General features: G+C 39.7%; 2 protein-coding genes across 2 annotated transcripts; both read left to right on the plus strand.

Moving 5' to 3' along the window:
- Positions 1–93: 93 nt before the first annotated feature.
- On the plus strand, positions 94–8850 carry LOC115026284 (COP9 signalosome complex subunit 8). Its single transcript, XM_029459042.1, has 7 exons — positions 94–249; positions 1123–1193; positions 1436–1484; positions 1957–2089; positions 7203–7310; positions 7462–7524; positions 8284–8850. Exons 1-7 carry the CDS (start codon positions 157–159, stop codon positions 8361–8363), a joined length of 597 nt encoding a protein of 198 aa, XP_029314902.1. The 5' UTR covers positions 94–156; the 3' UTR covers positions 8364–8850.
- Positions 3278–5114, plus strand: LOC115026282 (E3 ubiquitin-protein ligase TRIM63-like). Its single transcript, XM_029459041.1, has one exon. It carries the CDS (start codon positions 3480–3482, stop codon positions 4512–4514), a length of 1035 nt encoding a protein of 344 aa, XP_029314901.1. The 5' UTR covers positions 3278–3479; the 3' UTR covers positions 4515–5114.
- Positions 8851–13955: the final 5105 nt, after the last annotated feature.

The following is a 13955-nucleotide window of genomic DNA, read 5'->3' on the forward strand; positions in this document are numbered from 1 at the left end:
TGCTATAATTGAGTTGTGGTGTGTCGCTTGATTTAATATGTTGTTCGAGGTGGTGTGTAGATTCTGTCGTTTGTGTTTCGTCCACCTGAGGGCAGCAACACTCCTGACGTGCTGCTTATCCACTGTAACTAACATATACAGAAGAAGAAGTTCCCGATGCAACAGCTAGGCATCAACATGCCTGCTGCTGTGATTATGGAGGAAAATTATGATAAATTATTAGAGCAGTGTGAAGCTCAAGAGCTCGAGGTAAGCAATTCATCGCGAAATTGATTTTTTCCTGTGCCAACAGGCTTGATTGAAGGCTTGGTAGTAGTGTTCTTGACAGCTATCTCTTGACCAGTTTTAGCTAACAATATGGCTAACAAGCTAGCCAGTTTTCACTACTCTAACGCTGATTTTACTTTCATACACTATTACATTTACTTATGCTACGAGTTAGCTTTTAAGTGAACCAGTGCCATGCTAACAATGCTAACATAAACAGTAGATTTAGCGTTACTCTCTGCTTTAACTTCTACTATTAGCTGGCTAGTTAGCTAGCTTTAGATAGTCAGACATCTCTTCGTTGTGCTGGTAAACATAGCTAAGTTACAGCTAATACTGCAGTACTTTTTATTATTTAGGTTCTCATAAAGTAAATGTATTGCTTGGTTCATTGTGTGGCGTCAGGTAACCTTGTGACCGACCGATTACTGTAATACATTGTAAGGTAGGGAACCAAAGCTATAACATTAAGAGAAGCTAAGGAAATAATAACACAGTTTAACTCACTGGACGGTAAATGTTGTCTGTCGGAGGTACAGTCTGTAGCCAATGTCTGTTAGCGAATACTCTTTATAACATGAATTGTTAAGGGAAATAATTGCTTGGTTTTCTGCTAATATTTAACTTCTATGTTTAATATCACTGTGCAATATTCACTTTTTACAACTTTTTCTGTCAAGTGCAATATTCTCTTTTATAACTTTTGCAATTACACCGTCATGTGCGACTGTACTCATATTATTGTATTTTTATTCTATTTAATTGTGTACTCTCTTTGCTGTAACAATGTAAATTTCCCCGTCGTGGGACAATTAAAGGGATTCTGATTCTGACACCTGCATTTATTTTTCACAGGCTCCAGGGGGCATTGCAACACCTCAAGTGTACGCTCAGCTGCTGTCACTGTATTTACTTCATAATGACATGTAAGTGAGTCAGTGTATGTCTTCAGTAGCTGCCGGGGTTCCCCCCCTCTTTCTCTTCACTGTTTTTTGTTAAGGGTTAATAGATTAATTTGCTTCCATTTTTTTGCTTGATGTTTTGTCTATTCGTTGTACTCCTGCTGTCCTTTTCAAAGTAAAAAAAACCCAAAGCATACTTAATTTCAAGGGGTGCCCTTGTTCCTATACATCTTGCATTGTCTAACTTGTTGATATGGTTCCCACAGGAATAATGGCAGGTATCTCTGGAAACGGATTCCACAAGCAATAAAATCGGTAAGCATGATAAAATATATGGAGACATTGCTAAGGAATTACTATCGAAAGCCATTTCATTATGATATATATATATATATATATATATTTATATATTTATATATATTTATTTATTTATATATTTATATATATATTTATATTTATATATATATTTATATTTATATATATATTATATTATATATAATATATATATATATATATATATATATATATATATATATATATATATATATATGAATATATATATATATGAATATATATATATATATATATATATATATATATATATATATATTTATATATATATTTATATATGAATATATTTGTGTCCATGTATGGTTATGTATATACTGTGATTCAATATCCCAAGTATTTTGGTGTGCCTGCTCTTTACAGTAGCATAACAACCACTGCCTTGTCAAGTGTAGCTCACTACACATTTTTAAAATGCCTTTCTGCTTGTTGATTACAGGCAAACCCTGAATTGACATCTATTTGGGCTGTTGGCCAACGCATTTGGCAGCGAGACTTTCCAGGGATCTACACAACCATCGCTGCTTTCCAATGGTCAGAGAATATTCTTCCAGTCATGGAGGCCCTTCGAGGTAACAACAAAAATGAAGTCTTATCTGACCTTTAGCTTTTAAGATTATTCAAACACTTGATAACATGATATTTACACATTTAGCTCTGGGGAAACTAGCAGAATTCCCTATGGGGAAATTGAAGTGAATATAATGTATTTACTTCCTCTGCATGATTTTATCATTCAAATCAGCAGGGGGACCACATGAAAAGCTATGCTGCAACCAAGGGAAAATTACTGAATTTGACTGTTCATAACTCCTTTTTAATTTCCAGCTAAAAGGCTTATTGTTATCATGAAGTCTAGTTCAAAGGGTTTAATGTGGTTGCAGTTGTTTGGGCAGTTGTATCATGTGATGGTTACCTTGTGCAAGAGTTATAAGAATAGCTTCTCCCTCTTGTTTACGGTACTTCGTGTTGATCTGCCATGGATGCTGACATACAATAGGTCATGAGACACTTAGGGAAACATTGATTAGAATATCCTGATTAATGTAAGAAGTTAAGAGTGTTTGAATCTTAATGCAAACATTTTACTCTTTTAGAAAGATTTTCATAAAGTAGTTTTAAACAAAGCAGCTAATCTTCCTATAAATAAATTACCTTTATAATAAAGTTCTTATTAGCAAGTAGATTGGTATTTACTCTATACACTTTCTAATGACTGATTGTGCAAAGATAACATTTTACAGTACCAATAACCACTGTACCACAAGCAACTCGCAAGTCCCAACAGTTTATTTGTCATAAACGTGCCATAAATATTAGGCTTAATGGAGATGTCATCATCATCTAAACAGTCAATTCACTATTGATTAATACAATTGGTTGATTTAAATTTAGACATTAATGTCAAAAGTATATGACAAAGTTATTTCATTTCTTGTAGCAAACTAAACAGTTTATATAAATGGCAAACTAGGTTAATTAACAACAAATTAAAGGAGATAAAACGTTCAAAACAACACAGGAGTCACAGGATGTTGACATTGACTTGTTTACCAATTGGATTGAGCTCCCACTCTCAGCTGAGCCGGTCACATGGACCCTGGTTGTCTCTGCTCAGTCCACCACTTCCGTCACTGATGGAGAGGGGACATAGTGCCCTCTGGGACAAGTGACACATGCAGCACTGAGTAGGAGGGGGCCATTTCTGTGAAAAGATCCCAAGGCAGCAAGCAGGCAGGAATGTGTGGACTGGTTGGTGGAAAGGATCAGATGTCACCAGCTGTGAGGGGCTGGTATAAAGGACAAAGCTGCCAGCTCTCAGTCAGAATAGATACCAGCATTTGACAAGTAACTGCACACACTGAGGATAAGTTTGCGGAGTGTGACTGATTTTTTTTGGTTACTTTTTTAATCTAACGGAGAGGGAGGTTTGTAGTAACTGTAGGCAGAGACTCTTCCATTATGGACGTTCAGAGGACAGGATCTATGGTTCGGCCCCCGAGCCCCATGGATAGCCTAGAGAAGCAGCTGAGCTGCCCCATCTGCCTGGACATGTTCACCAAACCCGTGGTCATCCTGCCCTGCCAGCACAACTTGTGTCGTAGTTGTGCCAGTGACCTCTACGACTCGCGCAACCCATACCGCTTCTCTGGTGGCGTCTTTCGCTGTCCTACCTGCCGTTTCGAGGTTGTACTTGACCGCCATGGTGTGCATGGGCTCCAGCGTAACCTATTGGTAGAAAATATTATCGACCTCTATAAGCAGCAGCAAGAAGGCAGTGGAAGCACAGAAACCACCCTGAAGCCTAAAGAATCCAAAGAGCCGATGTGCCAAGAACACGAGGATGAGAAAATCAACATCTATTGCACTACCTGCCAGGTACCCACCTGCTCCATGTGCAAAGTGTTTGGCCAGCATAAGGACTGTGAGGTGGCACCTTTAGCAAGTGTTTACCAGACCCAGAAGGGTGAACTGAGTAATGCTATCGATACTCTGGTGGCTAGCAATGGCCGCCTGCAGGCCCTGCTCAACCAGATGGAAGATGCCTGCCGTGCTGTGCAGGACAATGCTCAGCGTGCTAAGCAAGGGCTAGCTGAACGCTTTGACCTGCTATATGCTGTCCTGGAAGAGCGCAAGACCGTTTTACTAGACCAGATTGGTAAAGAGCAAGATGAAAAGGTGGCAGCTCTGCGTGCACTGGCTCAACGTTACGGTGAACGACTGCAGACGAGTTCAGTGCTCACAGATACGGCTGTGAGGGCGCTGGAGCAGGGTGGTGCTGCTGAGTTTCTGTTGGCCTCCAAGGGCCTCATCACGCAGACCAAAGATGCAGCTAAATGCTCGCTGGGGGAAGATAGGCCAGAGCCAGGCTTCGAGAAGATGGACCACTTCACTTTGTCAACAGAGCATGTTCAAACAGTCCTGGCAAAAATGGACTTTGGAGTTGTTGATGATGATGAATTTGAGGATGCAGAGGAAGAGGAGGAGGAGGAATAATGAAAATTGAACTAGTTACGGATTTGTAGGAAATACTGTAACACATGCTTTTTGAAGGTTTTTGACACAATTGTTTATGGCAGGGACTGCATTTGATGTTGAAAGAAATCCAAGGTTATGGTGGATGTGGGCGGCTTGCCCATACTTTCAGTGCAATATTTTAATGTCCTATTCATTCTGTTTCTTAACTTTTTTTATACTTTTGTACTTCTAAGCCAATTAAATGGAGGAATTGGTCTACATAAATGTTAATATAAAATGTCTGAAGATTGATAACACATTGTTTTCCTCATATGTAGCTTATGGAAATAGTTATTTGTGTTTTTCTCACTTTGTCAAACTTTATGTTGAATTGGTGATCAGCTGATCCGCCTGTAATCACCAAATCTGTCTTCAATGAAATGTGGAATAAAGCTGCATGAAGTTAAGCACCTATTTGCTTTATTTGCTAAACTAAAACATGACATTTAAGGGAACATAAAAACGACCCAGTATTATTTTGGTCGTATGGATTTTGTGCTTCCAACTAAATATTTCCCAGTCCATGCTGCTCTTACTTGGCTATAGGCTGTATTTAAAAATAAAAGCCCTTGCCATGTCCTGTCTGCTTTGCCTTTGCTGGTTAAAAGTGGGGGCTATTTTTAAGAGGTGAGAGGGTGAGAAATGATAGCGGCCTTGGAATAGACTCAGCGGAGGACAGGCCAGGTCCTGTTTCTCCTCGATAAAACTCCCGTCCTCCCACTCATGGACGTCTTGTTCAGCAGCCCCAACCCAACTCTGCAGTGTCAGAGGGGCATGCTAAGAAAGGCCGGTCCAGTTGCCACACGAGTCATCTCCTAGCGGTCAAAAGGCCATGGTAAAAATACATGTCTGCCTGGGGACTGGGTTACAAAAAGCCCCTGGAGATGACTTGCTTGGCTGAGTTGGGAGCATTTGCTCAGAGTCCTCATTTCTTTTCTAATACGCAGGCTGTCAGGTGGAAGGGAGTTGTTCCAACACAAGAAGCAGTTTTATGCACTTTGAGTTTTTTATTATTTATAGTGAGGGGGAAAAAACTTGGTCAGTTTCCTCTATAGTCCTTTATCAATGGTGAGGCACGACAATGACAAAACTATAGTATTTCATCCACTTCTTTCTGGAACCACACCATTAAAAGAGTCTAAATAATGACTGCAGATATTACTCTACAACCATAACTTTGATTAAAACCATAACAAAATGAAGTAGTAATTGATGCATGAACGCTGCCTTGATTTACATTTTCAAGTTAATTCTTTCAGCCCTTCCTCTTTTTGGGAAAAGTACAATAACGGGGAGAACAGGAAGCCCCTTGGACAGTAGAATGGGAAAGTGCTCTTGACAAATCTCCGGCCTCCCCCTCACAGCTGTCTTTTCTCATCCCACTTGTTATTGTTACTGCTGCAACAGACTGACTGTTGGTACACACAAAACCGTTGCTAGGCTATAAAACATGAAAGGCCACAACCCTGAGGCATTTACGTGATAGCTGCAGGAGCAGCAGCAAATGCATTCAGATGTATGTTGTCCCATGCTGTTGTGAGGCCCTGTCACGCTTAAACGTTATCTCCACAAACAACAGCACCATGTCAAAGTCAGGGGAGATCAATGTGCCAGCTTTGACATTTTGGAAGCCTAAGCCGGTTGCCTGTTGATTAAGACTTCATGGTTTGTAGTGTAAGCACTGCACAGCATCAAACGTCCATGATTCATCTTTAGAATGCTTCATTTAACATGATCTATTTTTAAGTATTCTTGATAATGGAAAATCCTAATTTGGTATTTGTTTTAGCTCATCATTATCGAATCAAAGATTACCTAACAACAAATGCACCATTTGCTTTAAAACTTCCCAGATGTTAAAGGCAGACTACAATAGTTTTTAGTTTGGAATGGCTTAATTTTATTTCAATCCCAAACCAACTCCTGTCAGTTGTTAAATAGTTTGAGACTGTGTTTGTGGTGAGAGGAAGCCACTTCATAAACTCAAACACACAATTACCATAAGCAAATGTTAAGATGGAACATTTGCAAGCACAGGAAAAAACATGTAAACTAGAAGGGCTCTCGGGGAGCGCAGTCCTCTGCTAAGGCTGTTTCCATCAGTGAAACATAATGCGTGTATCCGCTCCGTGATTTGGATCTGCTCCAAAATGTAATGAATTCATCCTTTTGGCCCATGCTGCATCCTTCCACCAAGTCTCATGAAAACCAACCAGTAGTTTTCTGTTGTCCTGCTGACAGACAGACAACAAATCAACAAACCCAACAGAAAACAACTCTCTTGGTGGAGGTAAAAATGCAGCACTGACTTGACATTATACCAAACGAAGTCACCTCTGACTGCTAATGATTATAGCAGAGTACTGTTTAATGTTTTTTTAAAGCAGCCCCTGGCTTCAAAACCCCGACCTGTCACTCTTGATTGATTGTTACTCACTGTGTAGAACCTCCGGGGCTGTTTCCAATTAGCTACTTTATTCACAAGAAACACGACTCTTAAATTCCATGACATTGCATAACAACTAAAGTGTATATGTTAGTTCACAGTAAGTTGCTGTTGCCCCTGTACTGTATGCACTTTGAATAGAACCAGAGCACTGTTTTAGCATGTATGCATGTTGGCCTGTATCTGATATGAATTTCACTGTGTTGATGTGTCCTTCACAGAGAGCACACGGCAAAGGGCGTACAGTCTAGTGGCCCAGGCATACACTTCCATCGCAGCAGATGATTTTGCTGCCTTTGTGGGGTACTCTGTGGAAGAGGCAGTAAAGGGTAAGATTACATTTACACAGGAAATGTCATATCATCACTGTTATTGTGTATAAAGAATGTGTAATGCAGCTAATTTCCATGACATAACCTTTTCTACATGTGCTGATGAGGCCGTTTTCTTCTCCTTTACCACTTCTGTCTTCATCCACAGGTGTGGTCAGCCAGGGCTGGCAGGCAGACCCCGCCACCAGGATGGTGATGCCCAAAAAGCCCGGTAGGTGGCAGTATTGCTCTTTTCATCTGTACCCATCTGTGCTGTTGTCTCTTCATGATTATTCCTGCGCCCACCTTCCCGCTGCTCTTCTCTGATATTTTATCAGACGCACATAAAAATGTTGAGAGCAGGGATTTAAGAAAGACTGATAATTTTTTATTTTCCTGGAATCTCGTGAAATGTTGTCTAACGTCCATATCTCCAAAAGTTCCCTCATTCATTCCTTTTCTTTTCTTCTCCTGTTTTCTCACCACATCCTCACATGTCCTGGTTTGATCTATGCTCGAAGAGAAACTTATTGATTAACAGTCAAGGAGGAGGTTGTGGTATGTCCTGCTATCTGAGATATTTTGCTGAAGCATCTGCTGCGCACATGTCCGGTGCAACTCGCCAACCCCCTCACCATTAATCCTCTCATGTCTGCTCCCCCCCTCCCCTGCCCCACAGCACCACTGGGACTTAATGGTGCTTGGTTATTTTGGTTGGAGAGTTGATCTCACACAGGAAATCATTCTGGTTGGGAAGCGTAAAATGTAATGCTCTCCAGGTTGAATGTCTCACAGGCCCATGGGGAGACTGTAGGTAGTGTAGATCCGGGGAAGCGGCGAGTGCAGATGTCAACAGTGTGATTAACTTAACCTGCTGAGTCAGTCTTGAGTTGGAACCGGGGAGATGTAAGAAGATCAATGGTGCTTGGCACAAAGAGGAATCCCCCTCTGACTCAACCTCTCCTCCTCCGTCTCTTTCTCCTCTCAACAGATCCTCCCCCGGTCTCATTGGTTCCAAATGAACAGCAGTTGGCCAGACTCACCGACTACGTGGCTTTCCTCGAGAACTGATAACTCACCACCACCACTGCCACCCTTTCACTCGCTTGGTACAGAGGGAGAATGCAAGTTTGGATAGACTTTTCCTCCAGTCCCACTCTCTGATAGAGATGTACCATCATCTTGCATGAGTGCTGCAAGCTCTTCTCCAAGACCTGCCTATTTAAGTTCATCCATTCATATAGCTTCCCCTGTTCATTCATAAGCTAACACATCTTTCAGACACAATGTTGTATTATATTCTTTTTTTCTTTTGCTCGCTGTAACCCACCAGATGTAGAGATGTGGGTCTGAGTTTAAAGGAGAAATATGTTTCTTATCACTCACTCTCCTAACATAGAAATACACAAGCTAGTATGTACAGATGTCCTCTCTCAAGGTTGTCCCCAAACAAGTTGTCAGGTAACAGAAGGCTTGGTATGCATCAGTGTGTGGATTTCAGACCTCATATTTTGAAAAGTATGTTTTGACTGGTGAATAAATATTTAGCTGTTTCTAATTAAGAATTCTTGTATTTCTTATATTGAAGAGTTTTTAGAGAGCAGGCTGGGCTCACTCAAGGATGTTTAATAATTAAATATATTTGGCATTTGGGGATTATCTACGGAAGAGTATTGGGGCCAAAGCATGCAAGGAAAAAAACATGCATTTCGAAAATGTAACTTTTGACACTAAATGTAAACTGTTAGCGTTGGCGTATGTACAGAAAGTCCAACTTTACTTTCAACATTTCGACTTTATTCTCAAAATGCAAAAGAAAGAAAGAATCTTCCTCCTAATTGTTCTCTTTAAGCTTGGCCCTAATACTCTTCCGTACTTACCACTGTCACATTTATCTCACGTGAAATGAGTTTGCTGTTTCCTGAGGCCTGGCATCAACACTTCACATACATGGGGAGGAACATAACGAGTAAGGTTACATAGTACTGCTGTTGTTCGAGCCACATTAGACCCCCAGGTAACTTGACATTAATCCATGTAATCACAATCGAAGCTATTTTGGCTCGCCCACATGTGTACCACAAACATTCATGTTTGTTTCATGATTAAACCATAAACTCATTACAATGTGACGAAGGCAGAACTAGAAATTGCCATTCGGTGGTTCGTCCTTGTTAAGTCTATTTTAGTTCCAATCAAGGCTAAATGTCTCTGTTGTTTATTTTTTTTAATATTCAGGGGCTTTTTTGCACTTTCAGTTGTATAGTGAGTGCATCGGGCTGCTGTCACCTAGACATAGAAATGTTTGTGTTTAAACACGTGTTGACTCAAACTCATGCCCCGGCATGTGTAGAAGCAGCATTGGCCTGATGACGGCACGGCGTGCCAGAGTCAGTCAGCAGTGGTGTGAGCGTGAGAAGGTAACTGACCCCGATCACTCTTCTGTGTCCATCACAACGCGACTATATTTGTACACAGACTCACCCACACTAATCTGTTGGACTGATGAAATGCTGGGCTGAAGTTGCACAGCCTGAGCTGTGTACATCAATCATAGATATCAACGCTAAAACAAGTACATGTTGTAACTGTATGCCAACTGGCTTGTGCTAATCTAAATCAAAAATGTTACTAGCAAAATATCCGATGGCATGATACAGATGGTGCTTTGTATGAGGCGTACGGTTAACTAGCAATGCTGCGCCTGTTAGCATCGGTTGGTTCTTAACCTTTTTAGTTGCGACCCTCCAGATGATTCAGGTTGGTTCTCTGCTTCAACAGATGCTCCAGGCACTGTGGACTTTCCTCTCCCCGACTCAGCACCTTCTCTGTGTTCTGAGACTGAGACCACAGCTCTGAATATAAACACATGAAAGCTACCAAGCTAACGCAGGAAGACTATTGCTTATTGCTGCGTTAACACCACGGCCTAATAATTTGTATTACTGGCAGGTCAGCAGGTTGTATCAACTACATATCTGGTTTCATGTCAAACAAAAAGGTATAAATAACTGCTGAGCCTCATGTGCCAGTGATGGGAATCCCAGCTCTTGTGAGCCAGATGTTCATTAGTAACACTTCTAGCATTTATAATTGATCACTTTAATTGTTCAATATAATCATACAAAACTATTTAATTTCCAGAATACCATGATGTTTGGTACAGAAACCTGATTCTTTATCTGCAGTACATTGAAATATTCAAGTCGTGTTGATGGTTTAAAAGTGTGATATTGCTTACACTGCTATTAAAATAGTATGGTTAATACGTGATTGTACAAGACATGTACTGTATTTCAATTTAATTTGTATGATATAATATGAAACTAAATATTTCACCTTTGTTCAAAATTGTATTTTTTGGTTGTCAAGCATTTCTTTCCACAATATAAATGTATACATGTGCGCTCTAAGAGGGAAACCGGTGCAACATATCATGGTATGGTCCTATTATTCTGTCTGGTGTTGATTTACAAAAGAAAAAAAGGAATCGACCGGGGAGACGCTTCTGCCATAAACCTATTAAAAGTAATTCTATTAAGATGCTTTGTGTTCTTAGATGACTGGCTAACGTTAGCCACAAGTAAGCCTACGTTCAGGAATCAGTTTTGTTCAGAGTGGAGTGTGAACTCAATAACTTACAAAAATATAAAGAACTAGGTGCATACCACAAATGTAGAAACACAGAAATGATGTTTATTTAAATGTATTGATGAATAATAGTAATTGTCTGCTTTGGATGAAATCAGTTCTAAGCACTTCGAATGTACTTTACATACTGTGAATGAAATGTTTTGTTTCAATCTTTGTATTTACACTGACAGGTTACCACACGCACACACGACTTTGTTGAAGAAATCAATAAGCTATTATATATTTGAGTTTGTGTCCTGTATGGTGGATATTAAATCAGTCTTTACAGTAGTTCTGGTTCTCTTTAAACCCTTTCAGACCAATAATACTGAGTAACTTGATGCTTGCGGAAAACCAACTTTTACAAGTTCATATGATACGTACAATATGTCAAGGCAATGCTGTGAACCAGCTGGGAGAAGGCTTTGAAGTGAGGACCTTAAGGCCGTACTGTATTACCAGAATAGGCTTTTAGCATTGTTTTGTTCACTGCTGTTGGTTGAATGAAGAAGGCCATTGATGCATGATCTAAGAAAGCCCTGAGAGGCAAGTGAGAGAAACAAAATGATTCTGATCTCAAATGTTGTCTCTCCTGTGTTGATGACTTAAGAACAGTTGGAAAAAGTTCCAGCATCATTTTATAAGTTAGTGTTTTTTTTGTTTTTTTTAGTATAATTTTCATATGTTGTAAATACTCCTTTTGACCACAAGGTGTAGTGCACCACTACCCCAGTGTTCGAACAGCACTATATACATTCATGTTTTCTAGCTGAAAGAAAGACTTGACAGTAATGTTAGTTAACTTGCGAACACACAGACTATTCTGACCCAAATTAGTATTACAACAAAGAATTAAACTGACAACAAAAAAACCAAACCGAAAACATTTTCTTTTACCCCGTTTTAACAAATACAAAAAACGTTACTAAGAAAGATGATCCTGGCAAAACCTTTTTTTAACCTGGCAAAACCTTTTTCCCCACCTGTTTCACAGATGGAAACAGAAATGAAGGAACATTGTTAATGTTTGCTGTGGACTTATCTTACCTGCGTCTCCGGGCTTCTGTAATCACCTGTATTACAGCCTGAAAGTAAAGCGCCCCCACACAGGCAAAAAGCAAGTAGCTACTCGGTTTAGTAAATGTTCAAGGTTGTGAACTTATGTAAAATAAACTGAGCTTTAAATACTTCTCTTAGACAAAAGGCTGAACCTTTCATTTCTACTGGTCACTGCTGGTTTTACAATGAAATACAAAGACTAGAATGTGCCTGCTCAAAACGGGGTGTTCTGTAATGAACCTACAGCCGTTGCTCCATAAATAACTTTGAAATCAGACGTGCCCTTTGCAGAGTTTCTCACAGCTTCATCCAAATGGCCTGCACATTCAGACTTAAGTCTTCACATGTTTCCAGTCTAACCTGCTTCTTTGAAATGGCTGAGATCACTGCTTTGCATTATGTGTGCGTTTGCGTTGAGAGCCTCCTTTAGAAACAACATGACATGAGCACAGAAGAAACTGAAAGACTGTTGGAAAAAGTTTGACCATGTTTTTTATTTTATTTAAAAAATGTTGGTCTGTTTGAGTGAGGAAAGAAACTGCTGAAATCTTAACTCACAAAGAGCCGGGGCTTTGTGAGGTCATTTTTTCCTGGAATGTCAAAGGTGACTTCTGCTTTGCATCATGTGCCACTGACATGATGTTATCGAGGACTGAGAGGGTAAATGAACTCCCCCTCGACATTAAAACTTTGTGTTTGCAAGTGTTCCCTTGGAGTTGGTCAGTTAGCCGTGGGCTACATCTTGAGCTCTGTTTATATTTGTTGACATTTTGTTAAATTGGCAGTTCAATCAGGAGAGACTTCATTTGAGAGTGAAATAAATGTATTGACTTGGGGCACAAAAGCGTTTTGGCTTAGAAAGAGTCTTTAGAGATTAGACCTCATCGCAATGTCATCCACTTTTTAGGGGGTAGAGATGCCGTGGGTAAATAGGAATATGCCCCCCGATGGAGTACAGAAAGGGAAGGGAAAAGCCTGAAGATCTGGGTGGATGTGAGGAGGAGCGGGGCTTCTGATGATGGAGGGAACCCTGGGCGCTGGAAGTGATGAGAACTGGAGGCGAACGGCTGAATATGATTGGCTCACAGAGATCGTGGCAAAGTCTGGTTGGCTTATAGAAAAAGAGAATGCCCAAAGTCAGCTGATTAAGTTCCTCATTGAACTTCTGCTGAGCTTTATTTCCTTTTTGCATTGTATGTGTGGATGTACAGACAACTATAACTGGATTACTTTTATTCTGAAGAAAACTTTAAAACGTGATGATTCTCAGGTAAATTCTGGAGCTATAAGGAGGGTTATTATTCTAGATATGTATCTTAATGTTTTCCAAGCAGAGTATCATGTCTGTGTGTTCAGAGGTCAGTCATGAGCAGTGGAGGACGAAGTACACAGATGTTTCACTTAAGTAAAAGTAACAATACCACAGTCAAGATGTATTATAAGTATAAAGGTAGCATCAAACTTCACTTAAAGTAACACAAGTAAAAGTAATTATCGTGCAGAAAAAATAATTTTGAAATATAATTATTGATGAATGAATATGTTCATCCCTTTAATGTTGCAGCTGATGAAGGTGGAGCTCATTTTAATTTATTTACAAGTATATTTTATTTAGGTTTTACTTTATATACTGGTGGGTTGGTTGTGATTTTAACATGATAATATATTTATTTGTTTGTTGTATGTTGTGGTATTCTGAAGTAAAGGTGTCTGTCGAGGGACAGTCTGTAGCCAATGTCTGTTAGCGATACTCTTTAAACTGAATTGTTAAGGGAAATTAATTGCTTGGTTTCTGCTAATATTTAACTTCTATGTTTAATATACTGTGCAATATTCACTTTTTACAACTTTTGTCAAGTGCAATTTCTCTTTATAACTTTTGCAATTACACCGTCAGTGCGACTGTACTCATATTATTGTATTTTTATTCTATTAATTGTGTACTCTCTTGCTGTAAACAAATGATAATTT

The sequence above is a fragment of the Cottoperca gobio genome, chromosome 21 (assembly GCF_900634415.1).
Source record: "Cottoperca gobio chromosome 21, fCotGob3.1, whole genome shotgun sequence".
Taxonomy (NCBI): Eukaryota; Metazoa; Chordata; class Actinopteri; order Perciformes; family Bovichtidae; genus Cottoperca; species Cottoperca gobio.

Coding starts and splice junctions, on each gene's coding strand:
- LOC115026284 (XM_029459042.1), top strand. CDS start 157: ATGCAACAGCTAGGCATCAACATGCCTGCTGCTGTGATTATGGAGGAA. Junction 1,194..1,435: donor TATTTACTTCATAATGACAT/GTAAGTGAGTCA, acceptor TGGTTCCCACAG/GAATAATGGCAGGTATCTCT. Junction 7,311..7,461: donor TGTGGAAGAGGCAGTAAAGG/GTAAGATTACAT, acceptor CTTCATCCACAG/GTGTGGTCAGCCAGGGCTGG.
- LOC115026282 (XM_029459041.1), top strand. CDS start 3,480: ATGGACGTTCAGAGGACAGGATCTATGGTTCGGCCCCCGAGCCCCATG.